General features: G+C 44.6%; 1 protein-coding gene across 2 annotated transcripts in view; it reads left to right on the top strand.

Annotated features, from left to right (window-relative positions):
• Positions 1–728: 728 nt before the first annotated feature.
• Positions 729–20,553, top strand: part of GLT1D1 (glycosyltransferase 1 domain containing 1) — a 162,850-nt gene continuing 143,025 nt past the window's right edge. For both annotated transcript variants that reach the window (XM_033956394.1, XM_033956393.1), the window contains exon 1: positions 729–940. In XM_033956394.1, the coding sequence (XP_033812285.1) occupies positions 873–940 (68 nt within the window). In that variant the 5' untranslated portion in view covers positions 729–872. The remainder of the gene's footprint in view (positions 941–20,553) is intronic.

The following is a 20,553-nucleotide window of genomic DNA, read 5'->3' as shown; positions in this document are numbered from 1 at the left end:
CTTTTCCCGGCCACACATATTTGTAGAAGGAAGCTGACAATTCAAATAAGGACAACGAAAGACCGTAGGAGCCAGTTCTGAGCCACCCTATTGGGGGGATTTTTTTTTCCCTGCCAGGTACTTGTAACCTGAATTGGCCACTGTTGTAAATGGAATAGTGGGTTAGACAGACCATTGGTCTTGCTCAGTATGGCTATTCTTATGTTCTTATTGAGCAAAATTCTTGACAGTGTTCGAGGAGAGGTAATTTCTGCTGGGTTTAGCACACCAATCATTTTGAAAAGTTGGCTCCTAGAATTGCATGCAACACGTTATCTACTGTTTGCTGTATCCTTACACTAATCAAAGTCATAGGGTTTTTACTCATAAAACAAAAGTGAACAGTTTCTATTCTGAATGCCTAATATTTACTTCATGCCACTTTTGGGTGCTTGCAAGAGGATATGAAACCAGATCTTAACATTGCTTTCAAATGGGAACTTTGTGTACACACAGATAAACCTTGAACCCTGTCTGGTTTTTATATGGGTCCACTAAACAGACGGACTGATTTTTAGGAGGGGGCTGTAACACAATTTCCTTCGTTTATTTGCAGCGAAACCAAAATAAATCCCCTGCTGCATCGCATTCTTAGTTGGAACCAGTGAGCAGTTCTGCTAGTTTCTGCAGGAGCTGTTTAGCAGGGACGGACTGAATACACAGAAGAGGAAAAGGGGGTGGAGGCAAGTGGCAGTTGAAGGAGGGTGGGGGCTCAGCGTTGTTAGAAGCCGTAGATTATTTTATGGCTCTATTTATATTGCGGGAGAAACCGGATTCGATCTCGGGAAGAGTGACGTGGTAGGCGACAAGCCGAGGTGTCTGCATGCATCGCTATGAAAATCCTCTTCTTGGCTTGTCTCAGAGCCCACACTGGCAACTGTACCACAGCTGACAGAATTAAGTAAGCACTGGCAAGAACGACCTATTGCATTTTGGCAGATAGCGATACCTGTCCCCAGGGGAGGGAAGGGCTTGGCTGACCAGTACTAGCAGCTCTGCTGAGGTTGGTTGTTTTTTTTCGCTTCTGTTTCCCCCAGCAGCGTATTTCCTCTTTTCTTGGGTTTCGCTTTGCTTATTGCTAAATGAGTGAATGAATGTAGGGTAATTGACGTTTCTGAGGGGACTTAGCAACATAAATACAGAGGTTGGTGAGGCCCCACATGGAATATTGTGTTCATTTATGGCGGCCAAGGCTTGAATCGGTTCAGAGGAAGGTGACTGAAATGGTTTGGGCCTGGGGCTTGCACCAAAGGATGGATGAGAGGAGACTGGAAGACCTGAATAGGTAGAGGAAAGGAGGGGTAGGGGAGATGCAATACAATCGTTTAAATACTTTAAAGGTAGTAATATAGAAACAAATCTTTTTCAGAAAAGAGGAAAGGTTAAACTTGAGGACATGAATTGAGGTTGTGGGGTGGTAGACTTAGGTGTAATGGCAGGGAATTCTTTTTCATTGAAGGGGTGATTGATGCCTGGAATACCCTCCCGAGAGAGGTGGGTGTTTTTACAATGTTCCATTATTGCAGAAAAAAGTCCAAAATATGCCCCCCCCCCCTTTCAGCTTTAGATGAAATGTGGAGAAAAACATCTTAAAACAAGTTTCAAACATAGCAATGTGGACATTTTTGCGAATAAAAAAAAGTTCATCTACTGTTTTGGCCATTTTTTCTTTTTTAAATGAAGTTTCACTGTTTTGAAAATGAGCACCCAAATCCATTACAACTGGTAACAGTCATACCTTCACTTCAATAATGTTCTTCCTCTGACTTAAAAACGCCCACCTGGGTGAAACCTTGCATGTACTTTTTAGCTGGGTTACACATGCATAGTTTTCAAATGGCCCCCAGGGTAACTTGCATTTGAAACTGGCCTCAGAGCTCTTAGTTTTCAGACTTTGTAGCGGCTGAAGGAAAACATTATTCAGCTGTAATTAAAACAAAGTAGCCCATTCCTTTTGCTTTCCTTTTTTTTTTTTTGTTATTTTGTTTCAGGATTACTAAGGTGTGCTAGCGGTTTTAGCACGCGCGCTAAACGCTAACGCCTCCATAGAGCTTGCGTTGGTATTTTTTTTGTTTAGTGCGTGGTTTGCGTGCGCTAATCTTTTGTGCACGCTAAAAACGCTAGCACACCTTAGTAAAAGGAGCCCTAAGTAAAACATGCTGTTCAAGGAATACATTCATTGTTTATTGCTTCCTAAATGAAATGGAGTTTGGCACTGTTACCAAATGATATTAAACTGTACAAAAATCCATATTGGTAGTGGTTCCCAGGGGAAAGGACTCCTCTAAGTGTAGCTAAAAGTCAATTATTTATTTGATTTATATTAATTAGCCACTTTTTGCCAATCATCACACATAGATGTGCACTAACCTCCCTTTAACAAAACTGAAGTGTGGTTTGTAGCACCAGCTGCGGTGGTGACAGCTCTGACTCTCATAGAATTCCTATGAGTTTCGGAGCTGATACCGTCATGGCCGGCACTAAAAAACCATGCTACGGTTTTGTAGAAACAATTCTCGTTTCTTGCTGGACATGTGGCTGTTCTATACATGTAAATCATGAATATTGTCATTGTTTATGGGTTAAAAAAAAAATACAGATATGCAGATAATGAATATTGTCTTGTTAATGGTTTTATGAAACGTTTATGAATGTGCCTCATATTGTAAACCACCTAGATTCTAGGCGATATATAAATATGTTAAATAAATAATAAATAAGTATACAATATACATTACTTTAGAACAGCACACAAACATTTATTCCAGTTGAAAGGTGGGCAATTTTCAGATAGTTACAGTCCGTTCTCATTATTCGCATGTTCACGATGCGCAATTTCACCTATCCACTGTTGCATCAATTGCAGCCAATATTCCCCATTCATGCTGCTATGTTTGTTTATTCACAGACTGGCGCTTACTTTTATTTATTTTTTTGCTTTCGCTTTTGCCTTGCAATCAGGCTTTGCTTCCAGATGGCCCCCAAGTGTCCGGAGAGTGAATTACAGGTGTTTCAAGTGCTGTCCAATGCAGGTACCTAACCCTATTTTCCCAATAGGATCCACTGTTCGCTTTCCGCAGTTCTGAGGCGGAACATGTAGTGCTGGAGGTTAACCTCAATTTTCCCATAGTCTCAACATTTCTTTATTCCCGGTTCACAAACATTTTCAGGAACTGTTCTACCGTGAATAATTTCAGGAAACGTACTACTGCAAATAACAAGAACAGACTGTATCTGATTTGGGTAAAAGGCTATGAACTTACAGAAATTCCTTTGAACACTGGCTGCTTAACAAAATCAAATATACCCCTCCCCCCCCCATTTTATTTATTTATTTTTTTACAAAAATGCAGAAGTAGTTTTTAGCGCCATCTGCTCTGATGGTCATAGAGTTCCTATGAGTGTCAGAGCAGCACAAAGCATTCAGCGTGCTGGCTGGTGCTAAAAACTTCTTCTGCGCTTTTGTAAAAGAGGGAAGGAATAAAGCCTAATTTACTAAACTTTTTCAGCTCAGACACAGCATGTGTTGGCGGGGGGAGGGGGGGGGGGAGCCTTCCTAAATCAGGTCAGTGTTATTATAGCATTTGCAATAACATATAATAAAGACCCAGTGTGAGCCACAGTAATAATTGCACTCTTACTTATTCAGCATTTCACCAAATGTTGACAGTGTTCTGTGCATTTCTTGATTACTTTGTTTCAGTCAGTATATTACATAAGCAAGTTTCAAGTTTATTATGGCTTGATATACCGCTTTACCGGCATACATCGTTAATATTATAATGAACTGGGCATGATACAAAAGGGAAATGGGTGGGGTTACATTGCTTAAAATAAAAATTAGGTGGTAGAGGAAAGAAACATAAAGGTGAGGAGAGGTATAGGTTAAGCCCTTGGTCTAGAGCTGGTATGCATCTTTAAAAAGAGAGGTTTTAAGGTCTGACTTGAAATTATTAAAGTTGGTTTCCTGCCTCAAAGTTATTGGGAGTGAGTTCCATAGCGTAGGTGCTACCACTGAATAAATTGTCTTACGTGTTGTGTCGTAAAATAACCGATGAACAGAAGGAATTGTGAGAAGATATTGTTGGGATGATCAAAGCGTTCTTGTGGTTTCGTATGGAATCAGCAGTCTTATCAATAAACGCTGGGGAATGGTTGGATTGCATCTTGGCTTTGTCCTGGTTGTGATGCCATCAGGTGCAAAATGTATGTTATTAGGGCCAGGCATTCGTAATCTTTCGGGGCTTGTGCCATTCACAGTCTCTTAGCTAGCTGTATTAGCTTCTGGTGAGGAAGTAGCTTCTTTGCCCACCTAGATTCTAGGGCAAACGCTGCTCAAAGGCATCCCTGAGTTGAAACTGGAGCCTCAAATGTGAGAATATTCTAATAAATTGGTTTTGTAACCATCTAAAATCAAGTCGTGTTTTTGTGGGCACCCTGTATATCTCACAAGGCTGAAACCCATTCCATGATACTAATATATTTGAGTCCCAGGTTAAGATGCACGAGCTGCCCTTTTTTGGATTTAGTGCAACTGTTTGTCCTTACTGATACATTGTAGTTGCTGCTGATGAGAAATACTTATCTTTGCAACTATTTGTATCAATTGCTGTGTGATGGCTTATACATTTTAAATGAGTTCAAAAAGAGACACAAGTTAGCAATACAGGATCCCACGGACGCCTATGAACTGAAAGGCATTAAGGGTAAACCAAGTTCATCCATCCTTGTGCGAGACGACCATTTCTGTTGCAAAATTCAATTTTGTCCTTTCTTGTTCATAAGAGTAAATAATGGTCTGAGTGTCTGAATTTGGGTCTATGGAAATGCCAGAGGAAAGCAGAGACTTAATTGTTTCTCTCTTGGTAGGGAGAAACTAGAGATGGGAAAGCAGCAGAGGAAAGCTATGCAAAAATACAGCACAGCTACTGACCTTCTCAGTTAATTGCTCATGGCAATGCTAAAAATAATAATAATGGATGTCCAACTCACAAATTTAAAAACTGTCAGTGTTGGGCTGGCTTATTGGCTTAGTTCTGTGCAGCCTAGTGCTATGCTAGTGAATTCCCAGCTCAGATCTTAGGGTACACTTCCTGGATCAACAGGGATGCTGTGGAGGCAGTGTTCACAATATATGGGAGATTGGGAGGCTCTAGTTTACTGACTTACAAGTGCATCCACTCTGCAGCTTCTCAGTTTCTCTCGTCTCTTATCCTTTTTTATACTCCTATCCCGGAAAATCTGTTCATCGGGTAAGTCTCTCTTACCTGTACCCTTCTCCTCTTCTCAAAAAAGCAACAGGGCAGCTGATTGCAAGATCCAATGTAAAAAAAAAAGAAAGAAAGAAAGAAAGCAGATTAGTGAATCTAGCCCCTTTTTTTAACAGTGTCAGTGACGATCGCTGCTAACTGACCCGATCCACTGAATGGCCTACCACGTGTTTTTCCCCTCGATCTGGCCATGCAAATTAGTAAAAGGCCATGCAAAATAGCCAAGCGATTGATTTACTTACATTGCTTGGCTATTTAGCATCGAGTTTTACCGATCCTAAAACCAGATTGCTGTCTGTAACTGTGTTACCCATTCAGATGTTGCAAGAAATCAGCCTTAAATATGTATAGAAAAAATGGGTAAAAAGATGGCTAACCTATATTGTTTCAGAACCAAGAGCTCTATAATTTCCTATGAACCCAAAACCATGAAGGGTTAATATAAAATATAATGTTTTGTTTGTTATTATTTTTTTTTTTTTAAATTTATTTATTTATGAATTTTTAAAAATTTTAACAAGCATTACAATCTTGTACAGAAAAGTACGATCAAGAAAACATATCATTGATTATTCTCAAACTTGAAAATAAATCAAAATTACATCAAAATTACATAAAAGGTAATAAGTCCGACTTAATCATACACTAGTCCTCAACAATGGATCCAAGATTAAGGAATTAGGAGTAAATATAGTACAATAAGAAATTTAAGCAAAAGACGTCATCTGATGCTGAAAGAGAGCTTAATTACCGTATTTTCGCGGATATAACGCGCGCGTTATACGTGATTTTACGTACCGCGCACACCCCTCGCGCGTTATATGCCTGAGCGCGGTATACAAAAGTTTTTAAACATAGTTCCCACCCCGCCCGACGCCCGATTCACCCCCCCAGCACCCCCACCCCGAACGACCGCTCGCACGCGCTCCCACCCGCACCCGCATCCACGATCGGAGCAAGAGGGAGCCCAAGCCCTCTTGCCCGGCCGACTCCCCGACGTCCGATACATCCCCCCCCCCCCGGCAGGACCACTCGCACCCTCACCCCGAAGGACCGCCGACTCCCCAACAATAGCGGGCCAGGAGGGAGCCCAAACCCTCCTGGCCACGGCGACCCCCTAACCCCACCCCGCACTACATTACGGGCAGGAGGGATCCCAGGCCCTCCTGCCCTCGACGCAAACCCCCTCCCCCCAACGACCGCCCCCCCCAAGAACCTCCGCCCGTCCCCCAGCCGACCCGCGACCCCCCTGGCCGACCCCCACGACACCCCCACCCGCCTTCCCCGTACTTTGTGTAGTTGGGCCAGAAGGGAGCCCAAACCCTCCTGGCCACGGCGACCCCCTAACCCCACCCCGCACTACATTACGGGCAGGAGGGATCCCAGGCCCTCCTGCCCTCGACGCAAACCCCCCTCCCTCCAACGACCGCCCCCCCCCAAGAACCTCCGACCGACCCGCGACCCCCCTGGCCGACCCCCCCACCCCCCTTCCCCGTACCTTTGGAAGTTGGCCGGACAGACGGGAGCCAAACCCGCCTGTCCGGCAGGCAGCCAACGAAGGAATGAGGCCGGATTGGCCCATCCGTCCTAAAGCTCCGCCTACTGGTGGGGCCTAAGGCGCGTGGGCCAATCAGAATAGGCCCTGGAGCCTTAGGTCCCACCTGGGGGCGCGGCCTGAGGCACATGGGCCAAACCCGACCATGTGTCTCAGGCCGCGCCCCCAGGTGGGACCTAAGGCTCCAGGGCCTATTCTGATTGGCCCACGCGCCTTAGGCCCCACCAGTAGGCGGAGCTTTAGGACGGATGGGCCAATCCGGCCTCATTCCTTGTTGGCTGCCTGCCGGACAGGCGGGTTTGGCTCCCGTCTGTCCGGCCAACTTCCAAAGGTACGGGGAAGGGGGGTGGGGGGGTCGGCCAGGGGGGTCGCGGGTCGGTCGGAGGTTCTTGGGGGGGGCGGTCGTTGGAGGGAGGGGGGTTTGCGTCGAGGGCAGGAGGGCCTGGGATCCCTCCTGCCCGTAATGTAGTGCGGGGTGGGGTTAGGGGGTCGCCGTGGCCAGGAGGGTTTGGGCTCCCTTCTGGCCCAACTACACAAAGTACGGGGAAGGCGGGTGGGGGTGTCGTGGGGGTCGGCCAGGGGGGTCGCGGGTCGGCTGGGGGACGGGCGGAGGTTCTTGGGGGGGGGGGCGGTCGTTGGGGGGAGGGGGTTTGCGTCGAGGGCAGGAGGGCCTGGGATCCCTCCTGCCCGTAATGTAGTGCGGGGTGGGGTTAGGGGGTCGCCGTGGCCAGGAGGATTTGGGCTCCCTCCTGGCCCAATATTGTCGGGGAGTCGGCGGTCCTTCGGGGTGGGGGTGCGAGTGGTCCTGCCGAGGGGGGAGAAGAATCGGACGTCGAGGGGGGGCATCAGGCTTTCAGGATGGGGACAGGACTTCAAGGGGGGACAGGCAGACCTTCAAGGGGGGACAGGACTTCAAGGGGGACAGGCACGGAGAGGCGGGGCAGTGCACCGAAAGTCAGGGCGGGTGAACGGTGAGTCGGGGCAACCAGAGGAGAGTCGGGGCAGTGCACCGAAAGTCAGGGTGAGTCGGGGCAACCAGAGGAGAGTCGGGGCAGTGCACCGAAAGTCAGGGTGAGTCGGGGCAACCAGATGAGAGTCGGGGAGAGCGAAAGGAGAGTCGGGGTGGCCAGAGGAGAGTCGGGCAGCATGCGCGTTATATGCCTGAGCGCGGTATAGAAAAGTTTTTGTACATATCATCGTGATTTCTGCGCGCTATACCCCTGTGCGCGTTTTACAATGGTGCGCGTTATATCCGCGAAAATACGGTAATTGATTAAGACACAGATGTTTCTCCTTTTTCTAGGTGCTTCATAGAGAGGAAAGCAGTCAGATGAGACGGTTCAAAGAAAATATATTTAAGGGAATTATATCTAATTACACACTTACAAGGATATCTAAGAAAAAATAATCCCCCCATCTGGGTCACACCAGGTTTTAACAATAAAAATTCCCTCCTTCTTTTCTGAGTTTCTCTCGAAACATCAGGATAAATTTGAATATGGAAGCCAAGGAAATCCCTGGATCTATTTTTGAAGAAAAGTTTAAGAATCCAATCTCTGTCCGGAGCCAAAGCTACAGTCAGTAAGAGAGTGGCTGAGCTAGCCACCTCTCTATCAGATTGTTCCAATAAAGCTGTAACATCCAAAGGATTTTCCTGTGGTCTGCCATCACCATCTTTTTTTTGAGAGTCCTGATTTTTTCTATTGGGCAAATAGTACACTCTTGACAATGGTGGAAATGAACCCTCTGGAATTTTTAAATTTTCCAGAAAGTAACGTTTTATCATTTCTCCTGGAGGAATTGACGCAACCTTCGGAAAATTAATCAAACGCAAATTATTAAACCGACTATTATTTTCAAGCACTTCCAATTTTCTTCTCATATTAAGGTTATCTTTCACAATCAAATCTTGGTTGCTCTTTAACATTTTTAAGTCCTTCTTTTCTTCTTGAATCTCAGTTTTTATAAGTACAATGTCCTGTTTAACAATTTTAATTTCTTCTTTCTGAACTTGTAATTCTTTATCCAAATTCTTTATCTGAGGACTGAGAGAATTATCCAAACTAGAGACCAAATCCCATAAGGATTCCAATGTAACCTCAGGGGGTCGAATAGGGGCAAAGGAAAATACCTGTGCAATATTAATTGGTTCATCCGAGTGTTTTACCTCCCTTGAGCCTTGTTGACCCTCAGACATGGTTGTCCCGGTCGCTGGTTCTCTTACAAGGAGAAATTCCCCTTGTGCTGTTCCTTGTAGCAAGCCCTCCGCTTCGCTGGCCTCTTGAGAGGAAAACTCTGCCTCTTCAGACATGCTCTCCTCCCTCGGAGAGCTAGCTCCCAGCGGCAACGGCTGTAGGGGAGGCGTCCTGACGTCGGGGCTCAGCGTGACGTCCAGCCCGGGGATATCCGCCGAAGCACTCCTCTCAGCCGGCGCTCCCATCGGGCGATTCCCCAAACGACTCGGCTCGCTTTGAAGACGTCGGAAAATGTCATCGACGGTAAGGACTGCGGGGCTCGAGTGCTGGGAGGCTCCACCAACGCTTCTACCCCTTCTCTTCGGCATTATTGCGAGTAAGGTAAAAAGACACCCTCCAGCGTCTTTTCAGCAACAGGTGGCGGCAGCCATCTTGGATCCAAATGCCCCCCCGCTTACCTTGTTTGTTATTATTAATTTCATAGGAACCCTCAGACCTTCCCTATTAATACATAGAGGGGCATAATCAAAAGGAACATCTAAGTCCATTTTGTCCATGTCGCAAGTCGTACAAAATAAAAAACAGCTTAGGACACATTTTCAAAAAATACGTCCAAATTATTTTCCGTTTTGAAAATAGTCTAACTATACGTCCTGCTGATCTGATTGTCCAAGCTGCTAAATCGTCCATCTATATACCACATTTTCATCCAACTTTTTTGTCCAAGGTAAAAACGCCTAGAAACAGACCTTTTGGACGTGGGAGGGGTCTACAAAGTGATGGACTGGACAACCAGGCATGGCACCTAAATAGTGGGGTATCTTACAGGGCACTGCTGTGAACTTCACAAAAAGGGTGCCATGTCTTCATCTCACTACAGCTCCCTTATAGATAATGGTGAGGCCTCCAAAATCCCCTAGACCCACCTGTCTACCCCAATAGTCCTTATGGCTGCAGAAGCCACTTATAGGGCAGTACAAAAGGGTTTTGGGGTTCTTTAGGAGAGTGCACATGTTTCAGTATCAATACAGTGATTACAGGAGCTTATGGGCATGGGTCCTCCTCTCCATGGGTCCCTAACCCACCCCCAAGATGACTTAAGCCACCTCTGTGCAGGTCGACTAGGCTTTCCTATGCCAGTCTGCCAGGTGCTGATGTTCTGGAGACAGATATTTAAAGTTGTTATTACAATTTTTAAAGGGGGGGGGGGGTCATTGATCACTGGGGTAGTGTGTGGAGGTGTGTACTTTGTGTTTGAAGTGCTTATCTGGTCACTTTAGGTTGGTTTTTGTGACTTAGACCATGTTTTAAATGGCCAAAGTCACAACGTCCAAGTTCCATCTAGGCTGTGTTGTAAAACTTTTGGTTATACATTCAGTATGACTAAGTCTAGCACGGCCCACGGCCCGCCCAAATTCCACCCTCAACACTCCTCCTGAAATGCCCTGTTTAGATCTGGTCATTCAGTGGCACTGGGAAGGCCTAGGTCATTTGTAAACACATTCAAAATCCGTTTCGATTATCGGCGCTTGGACGTCTTTCATTTATGATCATCCAAGTGCCGACTTAGTCCAGTTTTTGGATGTTTTTCTCTTTCGATTATGAGCCCCATAGTATATTACACATGCAAAATATCTGCCCCATAAAAAAATATGAGAAAAATCCCCCACCGCTACCAATGGCCCTTCCCCAATGACCCCCAACAAACACGGTGACCCACTCTAAAACAAAAGGAAAGACCACCCCCTACCCGACCCTTTCCCTCCAATGAATAAAAAGGCAGGAGGGATGCCCACTCCTTCTGCCACCGGAGGCCCCCCTCCCTCTCCAGGTCCCTGTGCCCCATACCTTAAAGTTGGGAACAGAAGGTACTGAAAACAGCTTCTTCGCTGGATGATGGGTCCAACATGTCAGGGGCTTCACAGTCTGGACAATTCCTTCTGCTGTTGCCGGGTTTCGGTTATTGGGGGTGGAGGGTGGGGAACAGCTGGGAGAGAAAGAGTGGCTTCTCTCCATTGCAAGGCAAAAGTTGGAGCACCTGGGTGGACACGTTAAGTTTTTCTGCCAGCCCGGAATCCTTCCTTGCTGAGAGGAGGAGAGGAAACCTAGGCCCATTCAGTCATATAGCAGCAGGCAGCCGACCCGTCACTTCTTCCAGAGTGATGCCACATGCATCTCCCGGCAGCTGGAGCACAGGTGGCAGGAAAACAAACAAACAAAAAAAACCCTTTAGCGTCCACAACAATGCAACACGTGGACAGGGGGAGCAGGGAAGGGGTGCTGCTGGACAGGGGGAAGAGAAAAGGGCTACTGCTGGACAGGAAGAACAGAATGGGTGCTGATGGACAGGGGGGAGGGAAAAGGAAGGGAAAAGGGCCACTGCAGGACAGGGGGGGCAGGCAAGGGGTGCTACTGCTGCACAAGGAATTGGGGGGCGGGAGAGGGATAGGGGGCCAGGAAGCAAACTTGCTATGCTTTGGGGGGAGGGGTGTGCTGGGGTGCAGGCAGCAATCTTGGTTTGCTTTGGGGGGGATATGAAAGGGGGGCCACAGAAAGAAAGGCAGGCATGGCACCACAGAGAGAGGCAGGCAGGCAGGGGGCCACAGAGACAGAAAGACAGACGCACACAGAAAGACAGCAGGCAGGGAGAGAGACAAAGCAATAAAGACAGACAGGGCCAGGGAGAGAGATAGACATACAGACAGGGAGCCAGGGAGAGAGACAAATATAAAGAATGACAGACACACAAGGGGCCAGAGAGACAGCCAGCCAGCCAGCCAGCGGCCAAGGGGAGAGAGTCAAAGAAAAAAAGACAGAGAGAGAGAGAGAGAGAAAGACAGACAGCTCACACGGTAAGTTTTCATTAAATTTTGTGATCTGTTAAGTCTACACATCTATTCTAGCACCCATTAATCTAACAGGCTTAAACACTAGTCAATAATATAAATGCACTTAGTCTTCCAATAACTCACTCCTATTTAAAGTAGTAATACATTTCCACCCCCTCCCTCCCACCCTGAATGTGTAAGGAAATCAAACAGAAATTTAACCAAATAGCTGTTGTTAATCCCTCTGTATAAGACTGGAATGCACTGCAGTTGTTGTAGCTGTTAAAACATAACCCTCCCTTTTACTAAAGCGCGATGGCAGTTATTAGTGCAGGGAGCTATTCGGAATGATTCACGCTGCTCCCGATGCTCATAAAGTTCCTATGAGCGTCAGGAGCAGCACAGAGCATTCAGCATGGCTCCCTGCGCTAATAACTGCTATCAAGGTTTAGCAAAAAAAAAAAAAAAAAAAGGGGGGGTAAGTTAGGTACCATTTTTACACTGGTAAAACCTAGTGTTTTTGAAGGAACCATCGTGTTTAGTACTTGTGTACATTTTTAATCCTATTTTTAATGAGGGCGTGTTCCCTTTTTTCGGTTTGTATTTTAAGCTTTCATGCAAAGTGCCTGTTTCTAAGGTATTTAATGAAAAGTGCCTGCTGCCATGGTATTTAAATGCATTATGGGATAGAACTTTTAATCAGGGAAGCAAGGAACTGTGTGCTGCTGGCTGCTGCAGCTTTTGCTACACAGAAGTTTGGTTAGCAAGTATATTACTTCTGTCTTTGATCTGGGGCACAAACTTACCCCTTCCTTTACTAACGCGTCATAATAATAATAATTTTTTTTAATAATAATAATTTTATTCTTATATACCGCCATACCGAAAAAGTTCTAGGCGGTTCACAACAAGGTGAGCTAATACATGGGATACAGATAAAATAGAAATTAGAATAATGGACTTAAAAACAGATAAAGACAGAAAGCATTTACAATATAATGCAGAAAATACCGGCATGGCAGGGAAAGAAGTAATACATAGAACAGATAAAATACATCAAGTTGAATATAAGGAACTTGATTGAAAAAATGAAGCAGAATGCATTAAGATACCAGCCTATCAAAGAGTTGGGTCTTTAACAATTTTCTAAAATCAAGATAGGAAGAGACCTCTAACATAATTTTTTTCTAAGCCATACATTCAATTTAGCGGCTTGAAACGAGAGGGTTCTCTCAAGGAACTTCTTATAGCCACAGGATTTTATGGAGGGATATGAAAACAAGTGCACTCTACGTGTGGTCTCTTTGGCGTGACTCAAAGAAAAATGAGATACAAGATAACCTGGTAACAAACCCGAAACTGATTTATAACAAATACAAGAAAATTTGAACAGAATTCTCGATTCTATTGGCAACCAATGAAGTTTCAAATAAAAAGGACTGATATGCTCCCATTTTTTTTAAACCTTATTAAACACACCTATGAGCGTTGGAGCAGTTACCGCCACTGCTGGCACTAAACCCATGCTATGCATTTCTGCTTACCATGGTGTGTTTAAGAAGGCACTCACCTTTACTAGACAGAATACTTTTTTGTTTTTAGTGAGGGTTTGCTCCCATGGTTTTTTTTTTTAAAATACAGTACTCCCCCTGAAATTCGCGGGGGTTCTGTTCCAGGATCACCCGCAAATTTTGAAAAACCACAAATGTGGTTTAGGAGCAGATCGGAGGCAGGTGGTGGCGAGTGCTTCATACCCTCCTCGGTCAGAGCTCTCTACCCACCTGCCTCACGGGTCCCTCGGTTCCCAGCACTGTCTTTCCCTTCCTTTCTTAGGCTCAACCTAAACCGGAAAGAACGCTCAGCACCGCAGCAGAATTTCTCCCCCCCCCCCACAACCCCTGGCTGCTCTTAATGTGGACTGCAGAGAGTTTGCCTAGTCTGAAGGAGAGCTGAGCGCAGAAGTGAGCTTCCTCGCGCTCCATCATCTCTGCGCAAATCCTCCCCCACCTCGCTTTGTTATTGAAAAGGCAGCCTGTACGCAGGATACCAGACAGCAGCTGCAACAAAAGGGGTGAAAATGTTAGAGCGGGAGAGGGAGAGCCATTCTTTTCTTGAGGAGGCAAGGAAGGGGGAAAGTTGCTTTTCCGTTGGTCAGTCATTTGTGGTATTTTCTGACCAGACTCCCCCCCCCCTCTTTTACAAAGGTGCGCTAAGCTTTTTAGCGCGTGCTAAATACACGCTAAACGCTAATGCGTGCATGTTATCCTATGGACGCAGTAGCATTTAAGGCACGCGCTGATGTAGCTTGTGCTAAATCCACGCTAAAACGCTTAGTGCGCCTTTGTAAGAGAGGGCCAGATCCGCGAACAGTGAATTTACAGGGGGTCTACTGTATATATAAGTCTTAACAAAGTGCCTGTTTTTCATTGAGCCCTCTCTTTGTACCTTAACTCTATAGGCTGCTGCAGCTATATTTAAAAGTTGAGGAATTGTTCCGAAAACAACTGAAAACCTGGCTTTTCTTTAGCATATAACATCTCTTCCCCTGTTTACATCCCCTCTTTTTATATGCTTTTTGTAAACCCTTCTCCTCTCTCTTCCTATTTTTTTAAGCTTTGTAAACCGTGTCGAGCTCCACTTCCGTGGAGATGATGCGGTATATAAACTTAAGGCTTAGTTTAGTTTAGTTTAGTTAGAAGCGAGTGCGCCATTTCTGTTTTTATTTTGGCACCCGTCCCCTTCCTGGCACTCTCACACCTAACCTCTCTTCTCTCTTACTTATATAATTCCATTGGAGTTCCGTTCCTTCCCTAACCATGTAAACCGTGTCGAGCTCCATCTGCGGAGATGATGCGGTATATAAACCCAAGATTTAGTTTAGTTTAGTTTAGTTTATAATAGAACTGCATGACGATGTAGCTGCTATGCAGAAATTTGGGGAAATGAGTGCATGTATTTTTAATAAGGTGATTCTTCTATTTATTGCTACTTTTAAGGATGGCTCGTTTTTGTATTTCTTGTTTATTGGTAATTTTTTTTTTTTTTTTTTAATAAGAGCACAGAAGTGAGTGCATCGCTTCTTTTTCTATATAGGGCTACAGTTATATAGTGAGGGGGGAATTCTGTATAGGATGATGGTCTCAACCGCCATCTAAGCAGCGGCTGAGACTCGCATCTGTCCTAACAGACTGGCGCCTAACCCCGCCTAACCGCCCCCATTCTCTAACCAGTGCCCATGTCACGAGTGCCGGTTAGAGAATTGCATTGCCATCAGCTGATCACAGCAAGGGAATCTCCCTGCCATGATCAGCTGAGCAGCAACGGCTGCGACAGTTACCCTCCCCCCCAAGACTGTCCATATCAGGAGGGATGCCCAATTCCTCCTGTGGCCATCCCCGAATCCCTCCCCCAGATTGACTGTGGCAGGAGGGATGCCCAATTGGTCCCTTTGACTATCCCTGAACTCCCCCCCCAGACTGTCTGTGGCAAGAGAGATGCCCAATTCCTCCTGCGGCAATCCCCGAAACAACCCCCCCAACCACGACATGCAGGAGCGATTCCCACTCCCTCATGCCAGCAGGCCCCCCTAACCAATGACCCCCCAATCTACAACACCCCCCAAACCTCCCACCCTGGCACCCTAAAAAAAACAACAACTCTCTCCCCCCCCCCCCCCGCGTACCTTTTCTAGTACAGCCAGCCGAAGGGATGCCTACTCCAGCCGGCACACCCGGGCGGGCCATCCTTTTCTCAGGGCATCCTACTTAGGCATCTGTCTTTCCTCTAGGTCTACAGGGTTATGTCCTTAAATCTTACCTCATATACCCCCCTCCTTTACAAAGCCACGCTTTTAGCGCTGGCCGCCGTGGTAACAGGTCCGATGCTCATAGAATTTCCTATGAGTGTCTGAGCTGTGATCGCCATGGCCGATGCTAAAAACGCTAGTGCAGCTTTGGAAAAGAGGGAGATCGTGCAGATTTTAAAGGTTCCACATTCTCCAGCCTTCTGGAGATGTGGCTTTTAGAAGTAAAAATGGTACTCCGAATGACTTCCCATCAATGATTTCTTCAGAAGAGGCAATATCGGGGCAACCAACTGGTGTCCTTATTATAAACCACATTTAAGAAGGTGATTCCTGACTTTGGTGTTAAAGCATCACAAGCAGGTCTGGTTTTCAAGACAACCAAAGTAGGCTTGTTAAACCAGGTCTCGGGCCAGGCATCTGGAAATACATCTGATGAATATTCGTTGTGGATAGCCTGTTGGCAGCCCTTGAAGATCAGAGCTGAGAATCCCCTTCTCATCCTAGCTCTTTTTTTTTTTTTTTTAAGCTTGCTTCCAGCTGAATTTTTCAGCTAACCTAAGGCCAGACATTGAAATCCCAGAATTTTTCATCTGTTAACACAGAACATTAGCCAGGGATATTTAGGCCTTCTTTTACAAAGGCGTGCTAAGTATTTTAGCATATGCCAAATCAATGCGTGTGCTAACTGCTAACATGTTAGCGTTTCGCGCACGCTAAAAAGCTTAACGCGCCTTTGTAAAAGAGTAGGTTAGGCTTCTTATTGGCGTTTGGTTTGGTTTTGTTGTTGGGTTTTTTGTTTTGGTTTTGTTTTACATCCTAGGAAATCCATGTATCATGGAGTACAAGACCTGATATAAACAGAATAGAGAATGACACGGTGACAAAATTCATCACCGTTCCCGTCCCCGCGGATAACCGCGGGAAACCATCTTCATATCATTCTTTAAGGAGAGAGGAAAGAATCAGAGTATAATTGGGCACAACCACTGACCCACAAGCTTTGCTTTGAAGAATGCTGGTGTAGAAGGACTGAGGTTGAAACAGACACTACAGAATGACAGTCTCTGGTAACCAGAGCAGATATTGTGATGTCATAATGCCTCATTCCACCAGAGCCTAAGAACCAATCACATCAGTGATGTCACAATGGCTTCATTATCCTTGGCTCACATAAGCACAGCCATTGACCCGCAAGCTTTGCTTTGAAGAATGCTGGTGTAGAAGGACCGAGGTTGAAATAGACACTAGGAAATGACATGGGATTATTTCCCGTGGTTATCTGCGGGGACGGGAACGGTGATGAATTTTGTCACCGTGTCATTCTCTAAAACAGAATACAGATAGAAAGCAATATTTATTGAGAGTCAAGGGGGCATAATTATGCTGTCTAAGGTTTGTTTGGCATATCAGTAACGTAATGGAAGCTCTTTATGAACAGTATGCATTACTTACTGTACCTTATTTACATGCAGTGCTTAATTCCTCTGTGGGGTAATGAACTACAACCAAAAGGTTTTCTCTCAGCTTTTTACTATGCCAGAGGAAAAGTAGAATTAGTTTCTGCAAGTCAGTTTGATGCCAAATGAAATTTGTAATATATGCAAAACCTTAAATGTACTGCTAATGAGGGAAACGGAAGATGCATGCTGTATAATTAAAAGACTCTTGCCTATTCTGCTGGAAGAACAGCCAACAAATAAGCAATATTAAAATGATTAATTTGAGATTAAAATTAAAAGAAGAAAGAATTCTGTGGTAACAGGGCTGTGTTTGCTATTCAGAGGTTTTTTTTAAACTTTTCATTCCAATAAAATCAGCCAAGGTAGAAATTTATTTATTCCATTATTTTACAGTATTTCAAAGTGGATAACTGTCTAACTTAAAAATTAAATTATAAGCATAAAACAAACATAACATACATCACACACAACCTAGATTAAAATAATCCCTAAAAACCCTTACATCAGTCCCTCCACTTCTCAACCCAAATGCAGCGCTTAACCAAATCAATCATCCTATACTTCTCGACCCATCGTCTCTCTCTTTCTAGCTGAAAATACTTGCCTAAATAAATAGGTCTTTGACTTCTTCCAAAACAACAGTAATTCATTATCATTCTTTAACTCAATCACCAACAAGTTCACCAGACTAGGGCCATCCACCAATAAAGCCCATCTGTTTCCATGTTTAACTAACTCCTAGAAGCTCACACAAAATTTGATCAGAAGAGTGTAACAACCAAGTGGCCAAATAAGACAATACAGGCTGGAACAAACTCGGTTGCATCAAACCCTGCATAATTTTAAAAATCCAGAACCAGTTTCCTTTGCTTACATTCCATATCGCAATCTTGAGACAGGGCTTTTTTTTTTTTTTTATTATTATCAGTTCCTAACTCTGCACTACAAATAATTGGACTCTAAAAAAAAGTGTTCTGATTTTATAAACGGCACCTAAATCGACAAGCACCTAGAAAAATGATGCTGGCCACATGTCAAACACACTTAGGCACCATTTACAAAATTGCAGATAACAGCACCTATGTAAAAACTTAGGTGCCTGAAATGTAGAGCAGGGTTTTAAAGGCATACATTTCAGGCACCTAAGTTTTTGGAGAATCACGCTTAGCAGCGCCTAAGTTACGCTCAACCCATAGAAATGCTCACTTAGGCGTGCAATAAGTGCCTATTGCCCAATTAATTTTTTTTCCCAATTATTGAGGCTATTAAGGGTATTTTGCCAATTAACACCCCCCTCCTTTTTACAAAACTGCGCTAGCATTTTATAGCGCCAGCTGTGGCGGTAACAGCTCCAATGCTCATAGCTGGTGCTAAAAAAATGCTAGCGCAGTTTTGTAAAAGGGGGTATATGTTAGGCACCATTTATAGAATCTGGCCCATAGTCCTTGGGCAAAAATACTTTAAGCACTATGTTGAAACTGGTTCTTTCTAGTTTCTTTTAAAAAATTTTTTTGGAAGGGGTGCAGTTCACAGATAAATCCTTTGTCATGGATAATGGCATTTTGCATCTAAGAGGCAGATTCTCAAAAATCACCGTACCCTTAATGATGGTTGCTAAATCTGTTCCAGCCGGTTTAGCATGCATGTATTTTAGCGGCCAGTTATCAAAACAGCTCACCGCGGTCTTTTCCGGGCTTTCTAACTGTATCCGACTTTGCCATGCAAATGTAGTACAATGAGGTCATCAATATTAAAATGGACTCGTCAGTATTCAAAGGAGCACTCCGGGCGATTCTCTCTCATCGCCATGTGATTCCTCAAGCATGGTGCTAGCTTCACCAAAAATCACAGATTGCTCCGGAGGTGCCGGTACTGTGAAAATCACATTTCCGGCATGTGTTTTTAGCTGTGGCTCATGATAAAATTTGACATTGAAACAAAAAATATAACAAGATTCACATGAATTATAGTAGTTTTTTTGTGGGGGTGGAAACAAAAGCACGCTTATTGAGTACGTGTATTATAGGTATGTCTCTGGCTGCGGCTCATGATAAAATTTGACATTAAAAAAATTAAAAAGCCCGTGTATTAAAGGCATTTGTGAGCCACGCAATAATGGATGGTGGTTCTAGAGAATGACACGGTGACAAAATTCATCACTGTTCCCGTCCCCGCGGATAACCGCGGGAAACCATCTTCATGTCATTCTTTAAGGAGAGAGGGAAGAATCAGAGTATAATTGGGCACAACCACTGACCGCAAGCTTTGATTTGAAGAATGCTGGTGTAGAAGGACTGAGGTTGAAACAGACACTACAGAATGACAGTCTCTGGTATCCAGAGCAGCTATTGTGATGTCATAATGCCTCATTCCACCAGTGCCTAAGAACCAATCACATCAGTGATGTCACAATGGCTTCATTATCCTTGGCTCACATAAGAATCAGAGTATGAATGGCCACAACCACTGACCCACAAGCTTTGCTTTGAAGAATACTGGTGTAGAAGGACCGAGGTTGAAATAGACACTAGAAAATGGCATGGGATTATTTCCCGCGGTTATCCGCGGAGACGGGAACGGTGATGAATTTTGTCACCGTGTCATTCCCTAGTTCTTATCCTCAAGCTTTCCATGTTGTCCTGATGAGAAGTGACTTATCCTTACCTATATGGACCTCTTGTTACCATTTGCCTCTGTCTGTGTCGTCATTGATATTTTAACTTTGAATGCCCCGTTTTTCTTTTCTTTTAAAAAATGTAGTCTTGTAAACTGTCTAGGTAACCTTTGATAGACGGTATATCAAATGTGTTTTAAACTTCGGAAACTTGGATGAGATCTGAAGATGATGATGGCATTGCTTTTCTTGGCACATGTGCCCATTTAAGCTTTTTCTCGTGGCATATTCTGCGCATGTGCCAATCGCTATTACCAGCGACTCATCACACATAAATTTAGGGATCCTTTGCAAAATTCTGTGAACCTCATTTATGTGCATGTTTTTTTGTTGGTTTTTTTTTTTGGGGGGGGTTAGAATGACTCATCTTTTTGAAATCATTACAATAACGGTCGTGGTAGTGGCCCTTTGGATTTTACTGAGAACATTAGAGAATCTTCTCTTAAATGTTTTAAATTTCCCAGCTTTATCAGCTTGGTTAATATCTGATTTTAGTGACAATTGTCCCCTAGTTGTTTAAGCGTAACACCCCTGGCAACAAGAAAAGCCCTATACAATTCAATTAAAACTTTTCTTGCCACCTTTTGGACAGCCAACAAAGGTCGCTTCCTGGCTCAGCAGTTTAAGTAAATAACAGGTAATGTGGCTAGCCCTGCAAATCAAAGCTGGGAAACTGGCTGGCTCTCAGATGTCACTGACCAGTCAGGTTCCATATCCTCAGGGAATA

Source organism: Geotrypetes seraphini, chromosome 8, assembly GCF_902459505.1.
Source record: "Geotrypetes seraphini chromosome 8, aGeoSer1.1, whole genome shotgun sequence".
Classification (NCBI taxonomy): Eukaryota; Metazoa; Chordata; class Amphibia; order Gymnophiona; family Dermophiidae; genus Geotrypetes; species Geotrypetes seraphini.
The sequence above is the reverse complement of the archived record's forward strand: the minus strand, read 5'-3'. Positions and strand labels throughout refer to the sequence as shown.